Genomic DNA, 15,948 nt, shown 5'->3' on the forward strand with positions numbered 1-15,948 from the left:
CGCGCTGGAGAGGCCGGGCAGAGGAGGAAGTGACGCCCCGGTTGCCGCGGCGATCACGCACCCGGAGCGGGGAGCGCGGCGCGGGCGGCGCGGCGATGCTGGCGGGCCGGGCCCCGCTGGGCGCCGCGGGCTGCGGCCGCCTCCTGGCAGCGGGGCTGCGGCCGCTGCTCTGCGGGCTGTCGCCGTGCTGGGTGACGGCGAGGCGGCAGTACCCGTCCCTGCGGGTAGCGGAGCCGGCGAAGGAGAAGCGGCTGGTGCGTAAGGAGCAGCGGAGCAGCCTCGTGGTCCGCCGCTTCATCGCCTGCCCGCAGCTGGCGCGCACCGTGCGGCGCTGCCTGCAGGGCGGAGCCGGCCCCGGCCCCCAGCCCCTCCTGCTCGAGTTCGCGCCCGGTGAGCTGCCCGAGGCTCCGGCGCGCCCCAGTGACCTTGGGGGGGTCAGTGCGAGCTGCCGCCCTCGCCACCGGCCGTGATGGCACCCCGGCCCCGCGGAGGGCTGGGGCCGGGGCCGTGCCTCTCCCGGGATCTCGGGCGGGGGTGGCAGCTGCGCTGCGTTCCGGGATGTCCCGGCCGGAGGATGTGCCGGACACGCGCCCCGGGACATGTGGGTGCGGGCCCCGGGGTGTGCCTGAGGGGCCCACTTATGCAGAGCTTGGGGGGTGAGTGGGAGTGCAGTCTGGAGGCTGGAGTCACTCGTGTTAAAACTTTGCTGTAGAGTGACCAGAGATGGCATTTTTTGTCAGGTGGTTTTGTGGTTCTGTGATTTTGTAGGCGAACTTTGTCAGTAAAAGCACACCCACGATTATGGGCGATGGCAGATCCTCTGCAGTTACCTAATGGTTTGAGGGGGTTTTGTTTACATTTCTGCATAATGTGTTTTAAAGATAATATGTATATTATCAGTATATTTCAGTTAGCAGAAGAAAAAGTAATAGAAATATTGGAAACATTATCTCCAGTGCTGCTCCGTATCTAATTGTAACACTGTGCTCACTGTAATGCAGTGAGAAATCTCAGGCAGGTTACCTGTAAATCATTTCTCTAACTCTTGTTTTGAACTGTGTTTAACAAACACAAGCTGTCTCCTATTGAAGGTGATATGTCCTAAGCGTTGTGTTGGGAAAATCACTAAAAGTAATCACTTAGAAACAAAAACACGATCGTAAAATTATTTATTTTAAATTTTTTTTCTTTATTTTCCTACTTCAGGTCCTGGGATTTTGACTCAATCTCTGCTTGATGCAGGTTTTAGAGTGGTAGCTCTGGAAAGTAACTCAAATTTTCTTACAGACTTACAGGTATACTTTTGATTCAGTTTCATGTTTCTAAAACAAAATTAAAGGGACAATGAGAAATTAGCTTAAATTGTTATGTAATTGTTGGGTCAAAAAGGAATTAGGTAGTGGTTGTTACTTGCAACATCTGACATAATGCCTAAAAACAGTATGTAGTTTGGCATTGTACATCACGAATGCCAATAAAATAATATTATTTAATTATATTGGCATTATTTATTATTTAATTATTTTGGCATTTTGTGTATGTAGGAATTCAAGTCCATACATAGTCTTTCTATACATAAATAAAATGTCATGCATAAATTTGAAACTGATTGGAGTAATTGTTGGTGTTTATGCTTAAGCAAGAGTTCTGTATGAAGCTGTAAAAATCTGTAAAAATACTCTTAGTTATTCTGATTATCTCACAGTTTTATTTAATCTGTTTTCCTACAATTGACATGTGTTGTCCTCTGCTGCTCACCTGGGCTTTGCATGGATTCAAAGGGGGTCAGACACAGAGCTGCAGAAGTTGCTTTAGAAGGTTTGCATTACAGTGCTGGTTTGGAACCAATAACTCTCACCTGACTTAAAATGTGTATAAAAGGTATTCTCTCTACAGATATGAAGAATTCTAGTTTCAAATTGTTTAAAGGAGCGGTTTCCTTAGTTTAGTAGTTTGTGTGGTTTTTTTAAGACATTGCAAAACATTACAAATTTAAGAATGTGGTTTAAAGCTCAAGTTGAACAGCACAAAAAATGTCAAAATGCCCTTCACAGTGAAGGGGGCAATTATTTTTATCAGCTGAAAGAAAGAAGCTGTTCTTTAATCATCTATAAGAAGCAGCTCTGAGGTTTGACTCTTGTTGACTGGGTAACAATTTTAGGTGGTGCTTGAATGCATTTTTTGTTTGGGTTGGGTGTTTTGCAAAACTGGTCACTGTATGCAGATTTCTTCAACTAAAGTTATTTTTATTCAGTCCCTAGAGAACAGCCTGGATGGGCAGTTAAAGGTGATTTATGGTGACTTCTTCAGAATGGATCCTATGGCGAAGGGAGCTTTGAAACCACCTGCTGTGTCTTCTGACAAACTTTTTGAAACCATGGGTGTAGCAGCAGTTCCTTGGAGGGCAGGTATATGTTTATGATCCCACATGTTGCAAACACATCTGTTTGAAGAGTGCATAGGCAGTTTGGCAAAAACTTTGGGATTTGCTTGAGGTATATGTTCTATTTAATACACATGCTGGATGAATAGATGCTGTTTTCTATATTTCAGCTTTGCTTAAGAATCATGATAGCTTCAGAAGCACCCCTACCCCTCCCCCCTACCCCATGGCAGTATCAGATAATTAGGTATTTTCTTGTAATTTAAAGTTTTTGTCTAATGCAAACTGGGCTTAGCTTTGACTAAGGCTTGAACTGTATTCATTCTTGAACAACATGAACTCACAGACTTTCTTCTCTTAGTTTTTTGTAGTTTAGACATTAGAATTAATGAGATTGTCTAATACATACTGCAAAATTTTAAAGATACTTTTGCTATTGTGGGAAACAGATGTTCCTTTGAAAGTTTTTGGAATCGTACCACAACAGTTGGAAAGAAACAGACTTTGGAGACTTCTTTTCGCCATGTATGAATGCAGTTCCATATACAGATACGGAAGAGTGGAACTCAACCTCTTCATAAGTGAAAAAGAGTATACGGTATGTGCAAGGCATTTTACAGGTAATGAAGGTGTTACTTCACAGAACACAAACTCATTTTTATTGTATACTTAATGTTTTTGCTAGTGAATTTTTTTTTCTACCAGAATTTTTAAGTATTGTCAGTTTCCTACTTGTTTGCTTTATGCACGATTAAGAAACATTCTATTGTCATTTAACCACAGATCTTAAAAGTATGAAGACTGGTCCTTGGGAAGTATATGCAGCAGCAGACTAGCTGCTTTCCATTGTAAATTGTGAGGTGATTAAATTCTGTGCCATGCTTTAGCAAAACGTTTGTTTAGTAGTTGCAGGTAGTAGTTAATGAAGACTGAATTCAAAACACAAAAACGCAAGTGAAGAGGATTCCGAGTTACTAAATACCAATACAGTGAGATGCACTTGTCCTCTTGAGTGGTTTTGTCTGCAGTACTGAAAATAATAGAGGCAATATATAATGATTTACACTCCTTTTTATTAATGCTCGGTAAACTAAGGTGCAGAGCCTTTTCTGGATTACATATTCCTAATTTATGCTGTCCCAAGGCTCTAGAACTGTACTTATACTTCAAGGGTGACTTCTTTTTCTCTCCCTCCCACCGCCACCATGAAACAGGGAGATTTGTACGGAGTCATAAACCTTTAATTACTTGAAGTAGACAAGGACTTCCAGGTCCTTGTCCTTACACAACCAGTGTTGTGTCTAACACCCCACTGAAAAAAATTAAACGTCTTAAGTATATTCTTCTGTGAAATGACAGTTTGGACACCACTGAAATACCCACTTGTATGGTATGTGTTAATAGTTGGATGTTTTACTAAATACAGGGCAGCCTATTCATTTAAGGTAGCCCCTGTTTCTTTTTTTTTTTTTTTTTTTTAATTAACTTTTCTGGTTATAATGTGAACTCTGTTACATAAGAGGTGTGTAGTATAAGCTATTGGAATCTTCTTTAACTAAACATTGTTGACTCCTTTTTGTTGGTTGTTCTGGTTTTTTATCATATGACAAGGTTGTGTAAATCTGTTACACAAAGTTAAATCTCCCTGCTACAATTTATTTCTTTCCTTGCCTTTCTTGAGAATAGTCATAAGCTTTTCTTTTTTTCTTTGCCCTAAGAGTTGTTTGATTTGTAACATTGATCAGGATGATGACTGTGCAAGTTGCTTAATGTTCAGCGCGGTCACCTGATGTTTTACTTACTCTGCTTTGTGTGTCTTCTTGGGAATTTTATCTTATCAGTGCAAACTGATAACTCTGCCAAAGTTACGGGTTTTATATGAAATCTGATCCTTATTTCTCTTCTGTGTGAAACTTCTGCCTTAAAAGGAACCAGAAAGTATATGCTGGAGAGTCATACATAGCTCAGTTATCCAAATAACTGCTGTGAAGAAATACTTTAAATATTACATCTTCTAGCCCTGTCTTCTGACAAGATAAATTAAAAGAGCACAAAGCACATGTTAGAGGCCTAATGTAACTTCACCTTGGAATTTTAGACTTAACTGAATTTCTTACTATTTTATATATATAAGTTGATTTTGCTTAGATAAAGACACAGTCTTGGTTTTTGCAACAAAAATGCTTTCTCTTTGCCATTTTTTAAGGTATTAACAGCAAAGCCTGGGAAGTCGAAGATTTATCAAGCACTTACTGTACTTGCACAACTAGGGTATGAAATTGAGCTACTGCATAAGGTAAGAGTTTTGTACCAGCTGATATGGCCTAATGCTATGTATGGACATGCATTTAGACAAGGGTTTGTAGTGGTTTACCATTGCAAACTAATTGGAAGCTAATTTGATGTTTAAATCAGTTGGAGAACTGTTGAAAACTTTTGTAAAAAGCTAAAACAGTTATGTTTTGTGTAAAACTTTCAATTAAGCAACTTGTCATTCACTATGATGTCAGTGTTTTCACAGCAAGCCATTGTATTCAAAAACGTTTATTCTCAGATTCTGGTAGATAAAAAAAGATGTTTACACACCAGATAAACCTTTTCCATTTTGCTAATGGTTGTGTGAAACTAGAATTCTGTTTTTCCAATTTGTCATAGTCTGCTCTTTGTTATATCCTCTGAATTTTGCCATCATGTATGCTTTTGACTTCCTAAACTGTGTTCAGTAGAAATTTGTTTGAGTCTTGGTGCTTTAATGTTCCAAGCAAACCTGCTTCTCCTACTAGTCAGTACCTTCTTACCTTGTGAAACATGCTGGGGTTTACTTTTAAAAGTTTTTTTTTATGTTGTCCCCCCAGTTCCTTGTGAGCACATGGCCATCAACTTTCAGTTAGTTAATGCTTTTCAGATTTATCTTTGTTCTCTGTTTCTCTAGGAACCTCCCGTCCTAGTTTAAATGTTTTGCTAATCTAAAATAAGGTTTCACTGTCTGTTGTCTTCCAAATACCTTATACTACAAGGTATACATTAGGGTAAATATTAAGAAGTTGAAGAATAGTACTTTTTGAAGGCGGTCACCTGACTAACAGGGATAAAGTAGAAGTGGAGGCATTTGATGTCTCTTTTGCCTCAATCTTTAATAATACTGACAAGCCTTGGGCTGCCTGGCCCCCTGAGCAAAAGGACCATGAGTGTGGGAACTGTGACTATCCATTTAAGGAGGCTGAAACTGTATCAGCTGAATGTTCTCAGGTCCTTGGGGCCTGATGGAATTCACCCCACAGTTCTGAGGAGCTAGTGAAGCTATGGCAGGACCTCTCTTGATGAAGTACCAAAGGTCTTGGGAGTCTGGGGAGGTCCCTGCTGACTGAAGCAGGCCAATGTTATTCCACATCCTCCTACAAAGAAGAATGTGAGGGAAGACCCAGTGAACTACAGACTTGTTTGTCAAACCTCAGTACCTGCAACCATTAGGGAGTACCAGAGTCTCCTGTGTACTATTGAAAGGCATTTGAAGAATAATGCACTCATCAGGCACAGTTAATGTGGGTTCACAAAGGAAAGTCTTGTTTAACCCATTTGATACCCTCCTATGATAAGGTCACCTGCCCAGTGGATGAAGGGAAAATGGTGGATGCAATTTTTCTGGATTCTAGGGAGGCTTTTGATGCCCTTCACAGCATCTTACTTGAAAAGCTGTCCAGCTGTGGGATGAGCAGGTTCAGGGTGCACTGGGTGAAGAACTGGCTGAAGGGCAGAGCTCAGAGGGCTGTACTGATTTGGGCTACACCTGGCTGGCCCCTGGTCACCTGGGGCTGCTGGCTGGCAGCAGCTCAGTCTGAGTCAGCAGGGTGTGCCCTGACAGCCAGGAGGGCAAACTGCACCCTGGGGTGCCTCAAACAGCATCATCAGTCAAAAAAGCTGATTGTCCACTGAATTCAGTGTTGGTGCAGCCTCAACTTAAACACTTGGGCAGTTCTGGGCCCCACAATTTAAGGATGTGAAGGTCCTTGAGTGCATCCAGAGGACAGCAACAAAACCAGTGAAAGGACCAAAAAGAATGTCCCATGAGGAGCAACTGAGGGCTTTGGGCTTGTCTTGTTTGGAGCAAAGGAGGCTGAGGAATGACCTCACTGCTCTCCCCAGGTCCTGAGGAGGGGAACGAGAGAAGGAGGTGCTGAGCTCTCCTACCTGGTATCCACTCATAGGATATGTGGAAATGGTTCAAAACTGTGCCAGGGGAGGTTTAGACTTGGCATTAGCAAGTGCTTCTTTACGGAGAGGGTGGTCAAACACTGTAATAGGCTTCCTAGAGAGGTGGTCAGTGCCCCAAGCCTCTCAGCATTTAAGAGAACATTTGGACAATGCCCCTTATAACATGCTTTAGCTTGGCCAGCCTTGAATTGCTCAGGCAATTGGACTAGATGATCACTGTAGGTATCTTCCAACTGAAATAGTCTATTCTATTCTAACAAAACACTTTAATTCCATAATACATTTGCTTCCTCCCATAGGAACCTTGGTCTTCATTTGCAACTAATTTGAAAAATGGGGGACTGGCGATACCAAAAGCTGGGGTAAGATTGTTGTGTACGCTTTTCTTCTGAAGATGCAGCTAAAATACTTTTAATGAAAGGTTAAAGTAGCTTAATAGCAGCATTTACAGATGTGTTTTTTAAGAACTATTATAATTAAAATTTAGGGCAGCATAGAGATTCAGCAAAAGTGGAGTGAAGAATTGGCTATTTTCTGAAATAAACTAGTATCTTTATTGTTAGGGATGGAAAAAATATAGTAAATAAACAACATAAAGGAATATGAATAGGTAAAGTATTTTTCAGAGAAAGTTACTGACGGTCACATCTACCTGCTTGAACAGAACAAGTGTTACCACAGTTAATAACACAATCAGTATGCTGCTGGTTTTGATTGAAATATCCACATGTCTATTATAGATAAAATAATGATGTTCCTTTGTAAAATAAAGGAATATTCTCATTTAATTCTGATAATATAAAACCACATTTACTTAATATTTTTTACATTTTTATATATTTTTATATTTTATATATTTTAATATAATTGTTTGTATAATAAAGGAATATTCCTATTTAATTCTGATAATATAAAAGCACATTTACTTAATATTTTTCTGTTTCATGCTCCCCAGAAAACTATAGCTATGTTGCTATACTGAGTGTAGTTTGCAATACTTCTGTAATATGTAGGTGACTGGGTGTGCCTTATATGCTTAGTTGTGTTGCTGCAAAGCCATGTGGAGTGGAGAGGCCCATCAGGTGGGCTATGCAAGATGTACCAGGACAACATCAGAAGTACAGATGTCAGATGTAATATATCCATTGCTGCCAATACAGAAGTACAATTATTTCAGTTGAAGACTCCACTTTGTTCCAGTTTGATAAAATCCTCCTTTTGCAACAGTGTCTTAGTGTTACACTCACATAATTCTGTCTTTATATATAAAAGACAGGTCTGATACCTTGCATAGTATAGGAATACAATAGGACATAGGAATACAATAGGCCACATAATAGCTTGAAAACTCACATCAAGCCTGTATTGTCTATTTCAACTAAGAAAGTCCAGTTTAAAAATATAGAAATAAACCCCAAGTAATGGTCTTTTTCTTTTGTTTTCTATTTCCTTTTCTGTTTGAGGCACAGGGAGGTGAAGCCTCATCTTCCAATGAAATCACCTTGTTAAGACTTTTAATAAGAAATGTTACTGGTGGCAAAGATGAAACCCTTGGCTTAAGATAGATACTGTCTTAAAAAGTGATTTTTTTCAGTGACTTACTCTGCTTTTCTTGCAGCGGCTGCCAAATGACCATTTCTGTTTGGTACGACTGACTCCTCAGCAAAATCTATTTACAGGAGGCTTGAAGCCCTCAAATGCATCTACCTTTATTTTCATGGTGAAACAGTCTTTTGCTAAACCTAAGTCTAAACTTACCGATAGATTAAAGTAAGTAAGAAAGAATTACAATTTTTATACTTCAGAGAAATATATGAAAATATTAAAATACGTTCCCAAAGCAGTATTTATTTGCAGATTAAATACTGCCTTATAAAAAATCTCATTAATTGATTTTTAATTAATCATCAACATGTAGAATAGATTCATTATGCAACCTACTATACAGTATTCTGGGGACTTTTCCCGTCAGGAAGTTGGAAAGTATTTAGAATGTATATGTGTAGTAATTCCTGTACCTCCAATGGAGCTTAGGTCATGTATCTGTAAGAAGTTTTCACTTACTTTACAGATACAATAATAAAGCCACTAAGAATTTTGCAGTTACAGAAATTAAAAGCTGAAAGAGATTCAGCTTACAAAAGACATCAAAGTCATGCTAATGAAAACAGCTGAAGGTTATAGAAGGTGGAATGGGGATGTCCTCAAATGGCTGTTACCTAATTAAAAAATTAGGCTTTAGACTTTACCAATTATGCAAGCTATTCACATTTCTTTATGATCAGTAGATTTTTGTTTCCCAGAAATGGAAGGTGTTCACAGTCTGGAAAGCATTGACTTCTTGCTGATGAAAATAATGAATATACTTCTCATTTGCTGATAGTAGGTTATGAAAGTTAATTTCCAGAAAGGGGGAAAAAATAAGCTACTAAATTCCAGTAGCTCTCTTAGAAAGACAAGTGGAAAGAGCCTTAAAGGATTTCTTTCTTAAAGCTCAGTGGTATACCTCATCTCCACTTGATCCTTCAGCCAGGAAGTTGAAGGCTTCTAATGTGTATCTTCTGTGTATTTATACACTTTTTTCCTGTCTGGGAAATAGTTAATGTATGTGCACATTTATAAAAGTATAGCTTTCATAGCAAAGATGTAGATGGGGGGAGGGTGGATGCATCTGTTTATGTGTAGAAGAAAATACCTGGGAGGTGTAAGTCACTAGTTCATGCTATACTGAGACATCTTTGGCTTTAATTTCTCCAGCATTGAAACACCCTTTTTAGGCTGTAATGCCTCTTACTGACTTATGAATTTAGGGTGGATGAGGGAGAGAGAGCACCTATTCTGTAATGAGGTGGTTTGTGTGGTTTGCTATTGCCTGTGTGTGCTGGGGGCTTTATTTGCTATTGATGTGTTTTAATAGCAGAGGTTTCTTCCTGTTTGCAGTATGGATTGAAAGTAACTTGTGTTGCAAGAAGAGGTTACTTTCTTCTAGAGGCTGTGAAAGAGTGAAGTGGGCCTTCAGATAATGTTTCTTGCTTTTTAATTTTTCACAGAAAGAAATGCTCCATTATGATTTTGTTTGTTTGTTTCAGTTCCTGGAGCTTGGACAATAGTGACACATTACTGAAAGCACTAGAAATTCCCAAAAATGCTGCAATGTGTAACTTGTACCCAGAAGACTATAAGCGTCTTTTCGAGGCTTTGCAAAACTCCGATTTGTTTGCTGAGACCTTCTTCCATGATGAAGTCTTGGCAAGTACAAGGACCATGAACTTATAAATCTAAAGCTTTTGGAAGATCACCTTTGCTTCTGGAAGATTACTTTGATAAAAAGTGATTTAAATAAAATCGGAGATACTGTTAGCTAGATGATTTCCTGTCCAAACAGGAAAAATTTAGCAAGTAACAAGAGCCCTTCTACTTAGGATGAAAGTAATGAATTCACAGTTATCTTTCACAATCCTATCTGGAATGGACAAGCTTTGCAACTTTTGCAGGAGCTTGTTAGCTCATGCTACTTTTGGATGTACTACTTAAATGCAACTTTTTGTTACACTGTTGCTATGTATTTACAACATTTGAAAAAAATTAACAGACCAAATTATTATTTGTTTGGTTTTTATTTTAGTGCTTAATGATTTGGACACCCTTTTGGACAGATTCACAGAATATAAAGATCTTTACAACCACTGAGCCTGCAACATGTCTGCTTTTCTGAATTTGCAGCCTAAAGTCAATAAATGCTAATAAATGAATAGTGGTATGTTAATAGAAGACAAGGTAATGACAGGGTGATAAAATATTAACTGAGAGTTGCTTAAAATAAAGACTGTGATATCCCTGAGGAAAAGTTGTAACACTTATTTCTTCTGAAAATAAGAGGGGCAACACATACTAGTTTGTAATACAATACACAAACACCTACATGTGTATAGGGATTATTTTAGGTCTGAAAGTCATCAGAATATTCAGTGCTGTATAAATGATTTAAAAAGAAATAAAATCATCTTATTTGAAACTTTTGCCAATATCTTTAATGTGTAATACATGTACCAAAAAATTACTCAAAACCATATGCTATTAAAATTCTGGTTTTAGCCATGGTACTCTGTAAGGCAACCTGTTCCCAATTTCTCTGTCTTACCATGTAGCTGTTCTGTTGTTCAGCAATGCTGAGAGGTTGTACTGTTTCTGTGTTGTGTATTGTACCCTCTGGAAAGAGCTGTGGCAAAAAATACACTTCTTTAGCAAAGTACTAGTTTATAAAATGCCATTTTGGTGAAGGCTGAGCTATTTTCAGGCTGTGGATAACAGTAATGCCCCAAACAATGCAAACAGAATTGTATTTATTAAGCTTAGTGTGAGGTATAGATGTGATAAGCATTCATCTGGCTGCAGATGACAAATCGACTTTGAGCAGCCTCAGTTGGCTCGGCTAGCTAGGCTGCAGCTTCCTCTTGAAGCTGCTGCTGAGCTTTTGTAATAGTACAATGAAACTCCTGGAAAGGCTGAGGCTTAATTTGCAGTCTGTCTTAAAGCCTTGCTGGTGTTTTGGTGCAGGTTGTAAGATTTGAGGCTTCCTTTCTGCTTACATCTCTGACTATTTCAGAGATAGTCATTGTTAATTGTCAATGAATGAATAGTGAATTGTCAACCTTGCATTAACAGAAGCAATTCCACCTTTTCCAGTCTCATTATATGGTGACTGTCTTATCTACTGGTCTACAAGACTGCTGTGTCCCTTGGGCTGATTCCCCACCCCACCTTGAATCAAAACACCTTGCTCTTGTTGCAGCAAGATCTCTTACACCTCCAACATACCAGAAGAAGTATTCTATACATGAAATGTGAGACCACCACTGTCTAAATAGATTTCTTCAACTGTGTGCTGATAACATTTCAAACACAAACTGAAAAAAAATAGTTTTATTTTGATGGTGTTGCAAAGCAGCACTTAATGATCCGATGCAGAGACTAACAGCAGGAGTCTGTAAGTGGAAGGAATATTGCATAACTGAGGACTTGAAATGAGATTTGGTGCTCAACAGAAATGCACCATTAAGGCCGAGTGTAAGCAATGTTTAGCCCTGATCACAAACGTGAAATGGAGAGAGAAATGCCTGCCATTATAAAAATGATTTTAGTATTCATGGAAAAGATTGAAAATGTGAAAATGACTATTGTATATGAATAAATACACGGAGTGAAAATTAAGTAGGTCTATATATTTGATCAATTGATGCTATTCACTCAGTAATTTCTACTGTTGCAGGATTTTAGTTTTTGTAGGATAATGTTGAACTTTCACTTCACTTTCAAATTTTAAATTGTACATAAAGGCTTGTCACACATTTTTGTTACCATTTTTAACCAATGCTATACTATTTGTATACCTTTCCTTTGCATAACTGTTTTTTTTTCTTTAAGACTGATTTAAGACAAGAACCTCTGAAACATGAACCACATGTGATGCACTATCTAGTAGAACACTTTTAAGTGTTGCTCTCACTCTTCCATTTTTTTGAGGAGCTGCCCAAAAATGGTGTTTGGCATTCCCTATTAAAGCCCCAGTATATCATAGCTGATATATTGATTGTAACTTTAGAGATGCCAAGTCTTTTCTAGGGGCCCTCATCACTTGTGCCATCTGTCTGGGAAAGAAAATTATGACTGTGCTAGCAATTGCCTAAGCTCTTCCTACTTACCTATATTTAAATAATAAACAAACACAAATAGACACAGAAACAAACTGGGTCCAGTTAATGAGAAATTTCGCCACTTGGAATTAGGTCAGTTAAGTTGGACTCTCCAGTCAGTTCACTTTTGATCTAGAAGAGGGGTTTGTGACCTCACAGTAATTAATCCAGCAGATGCTGTGATAAGGGGTTGTTAAGGTGGAATGTGTCTGTACTGGCTGTAAACCTGTTCAGCATTGGACATTTTAATAATTAGAGCTCAGCCTTGCAGGCTAATGATAATGTTGATGGAAATATCAGCATAAAACTTGAGAAACAGATTGTGTGGTGTAGTTTAGGATGTGCAAATATGATAGGAAGAAACTGAGGCTTCCTGAGAAGCATGTTGAATTAATTGTTTCGTCCAACTGAACACAATCTGTGGGGCTGCAGATTAAAAACTCTGACCTGAGCTTTGTAAGACATTAATTAGCAAAGCCATACCTTTCTTCTGTAAACGTGGAGAAAAAGGAAATAACAAGTAACTTTTCTGGAAAGGACAAGTCAATGGGAGATGTTTATTCACTCACATTATATCCTTATTTAACAGCTATTGCATCTTTCCTTGTGGGGGCTGTTTAACTTGTCACTGCTAAAAATAGGCACACTGACTGTCCTCAGCAGAGAGAACACAACATGCAGCAAGCACAGGAAGCCCAAGGGAAATTAGGAGTAGTTAAGACACACCAAATGAAACAGTTGATTACTCATAATGTAAGTCTTTAAGCATTGATGTGGTTGATCCTATTGATACGACCCCAAATAAACAAACAGCTCAGAACTTCCTGAGCTTGCTTCTGTCATTTGAAGGAAATTGACATTTTTGGTGCAGGGATATTACAAGTAGAGTAGAATGGTTTGGTAAATTTCCCAGTAAAAAAATCAACAGATAAAATCTATGTGAAATTTATTATGAATTTGTGCTTAAAATGCTTCTGCAGTGATTTTTAATTTAACATTCTAGAATCAATTTTTCACCAGCACACCAACAGGAAAGTGAAGAGACCTCTTCAAGAAATACGTGTTCATAAAAGATTTGTCTGTCCTTACAAGCTTTCAACTTGATAGCTATTCTATGCTGTTAGTGACACAGATTTTGTACAATCCAAAATTTAACATGTTGTGTTTTGAGCCATATTTTGCTCCCAGAAAAAAAAAAACAAACCAAAACCATTTTGTGCTGTGTTGTTGTGTTGTTTGGGATGGCTATTGCACATTTATGAGTAAGGAGCAGAATGTGAATTATTTCATTACTGCAGCTGTTTCTCTAAATTCAGGTTGTAAAACATGCCATCCTGAGATAGAAGAGCTAAAGCTCCATGACGGTGTCTCCTGGCAATAAGGATGTATGACTAATTCAGCAGCATCAGCCACAATTAAGTGATATTTCCTTCAAAACTGCCCTCATTACACTCCTTGACAGCTTCTTCCGTCCAGAATGTGTCATGCACTTCAAACAGCTGCTGAGAAGTCTGACCTGTTTAGGTCTGTGCATGACTTGGTCATATAAAAATACCATGCTGATAACAGGGATTAAATTAAACCAAATATATTCTTGGGCTAAATAAGCACTTACTGGTATATACAGCCCTACTATCATTATGCTTTCAAGAAAATTCATACTGATGATTCCAAAAACATCCAAGTTGGGCATTCCATTGATCACCCTTGCTCAAAGACTGTTGAATGGCCCTCCTAGGCAGATTCGTCACTAACCTGTAGACGTAAATATCCAGAATCAGTTCTTCAGGCCCTTCACACACATGTCCAAATATCCAACGCTGCATTAAAATATTCAATGCTGTGTTTATCTATAAAACTTATCTATACAGAAAATCTCTACTACTGCAATTATGTTTTCATATAATTTGAAATGCAAGGTCAACTAAAAGCTGTTTTCAAGTTTCTGCGGCCTATTTCCTGTACAGCTTATGCCAAGCTGATGGAAATCCCTTTCTTCAGATACACATACTTCAGATCTTCCTAGAGTAGCTGGGCTCTTCAAGGTTGTGATTTTCATTTTGTTTGTGTGTCAGTGAGACACAAGACTGGCATTCCCTCAGATGTGTTTTTGTATAACTGGACATATAAGTGAGAAAACCTGCCAAGAAAAAAAAGAGAAAATAATGAAAATTACATCTGGTATTATATATTTATATTAGCTCTTCCCCGAGTGCACTGTTTGCAGTTCATGGGTAGGCCTTTAGGTTCATGCTTTTTGTTTGACCATTCATTTCTTAAATTTATCCACTAGTAGAGGCAGATGCTAACTTCTATTATTACTGGGCTTGTTTTTGGTACAGGTTTTGGGTGACGCGTGCTTAGAAACTAGAACAGCATAGACAGGAAAATGCAGAACATTTAATAGGTGAAGAAGTAAAGCATACAGGCCAAATACCGAGCTAATTGCCTAATATTTTAATAACTAATAGGGTTAATTCTTGAGAAACTCACAGTATCACTGTAATTTAGCACATTTTAAGAATTTGCTAGAAGAGCTAAAGATAAGCATAGTAACATGCATAATGATTTCACTAACAGCTAGATAGCTGTCAGTTCTTTTGGTAATGAATTACATCATTGCAGCATTAAGCAAATGCCAAAATATATTTTTCGGTGAGAGTCCTCTGCCTATAGGTACCTTGGTTCTTCCTAATAGCAGTGTTTTAGATATGCATGTTGCCATTCCTTATTATCTTGTTGCAACTTGGATGAAAACAATTGCAGGCTGAAATAACAGTTTTACTGAGGACAAAAGTGAGGGGTTTTAACACAGCTGCTTGGCACAACTGTAAGGTCTATGTCTCAATGTTCTTTGACAGCACAAATCAACACTCCTTTCCAAAACACAAACCCTACCTCCCTCTATAGGCGTGATAAGGAAAACCAGACAAAGTCTATCTGCAGTTGAGCACATTTAGCCTGAATCGTGAGTGTAATCTCATAAATGAGTGAAAGTTATGCAGACCCATACAGAAAGCACTTATTTCACGGACTTTGAGCACCAACATTTCAGATTAATACTCTTACTTAGTTCTGCAAGATTTACTTTTTCTGTTGTCTTATCTGGTCTCTCTAACCATGGTTCTGACAAAAAGTTATCTGGTGTAGGGGGTGCATTCTCAGAGAGAAACACCAGGGCATAGGTGCAGCTACTGGCCCAGTCATACTTCTTTGTATTCAGATCATAATGAGATCCAGAAATACATCCAGATGCCAGCTCACAAATATAATGTCTTTTTTGGGGATGTCTTTTGACTGAATCATTATCACATCCCTTCCTTTGCAAACCAAACTATTTAATATTTTGGGTGCAAATATCTCAGGTGAGGGTGCCAGGAGGATGGAGCCAGGCTGTGCTCAGTGGTGCAAACCCATAGGACAGGAGGCAAGGGGCAGAAACTGATGCACAGGAAGTTCCACCTTAACATGAAGAAAAGCTTCATTACTGTGTAGGTGACTGAGCACTGGAGCAGATAGTCCAGAGAAGCTGTGGAGTCTCCCTAACTGGAAATTCTCAAGATCCCTCTGGACGCAGTCCTGTGCAATGCGCTCTTGGACGGCCCTGCTCGAGCAGGGATGTTCCACCAGATGACGCACTGTAGCCCCTTCCAACCTGAT

At 38.9% G+C, this 15,948-nt stretch overlaps 1 protein-coding gene and 1 long non-coding RNA gene across 2 annotated transcripts; one reads left to right on the forward strand and one right to left on the reverse strand.

Annotated features, from left to right (window-relative positions):
- Window positions 1-5: 5 nt before the first annotated feature.
- TFB2M (transcription factor B2, mitochondrial) lies at window positions 6-10,610 on the forward strand. Its single transcript, XM_038132706.1, has 8 exons — window positions 6-390; window positions 1,207-1,295; window positions 2,255-2,408; window positions 2,833-2,981; window positions 4,590-4,679; window positions 6,895-6,957; window positions 8,214-8,365; window positions 9,685-10,610. Exons 1-8 carry the CDS (start codon window positions 96-98, stop codon window positions 9,869-9,871), a joined length of 1,179 nt encoding a protein of 392 aa, XP_037988634.1. The 5' UTR covers window positions 6-95; the 3' UTR covers window positions 9,872-10,610.
- Window positions 10,224-15,880, reverse strand: LOC119699356. Its single transcript, XR_005256397.1, has 2 exons — window positions 15,751-15,880; window positions 10,224-14,428 (listed from the first exon to the last, which is right to left on the reverse strand). It is a non-coding gene; the product is annotated as an uncharacterized LOC119699356 (long non-coding RNA).
- Window positions 15,881-15,948: the final 68 nt, after the last annotated feature.

This window comes from Motacilla alba, chromosome 3 (assembly GCF_015832195.1).
Source record: "Motacilla alba alba isolate MOTALB_02 chromosome 3, Motacilla_alba_V1.0_pri, whole genome shotgun sequence".
Lineage (NCBI taxonomy): Eukaryota > Metazoa > Chordata > Aves > Passeriformes > Motacillidae > Motacilla > Motacilla alba.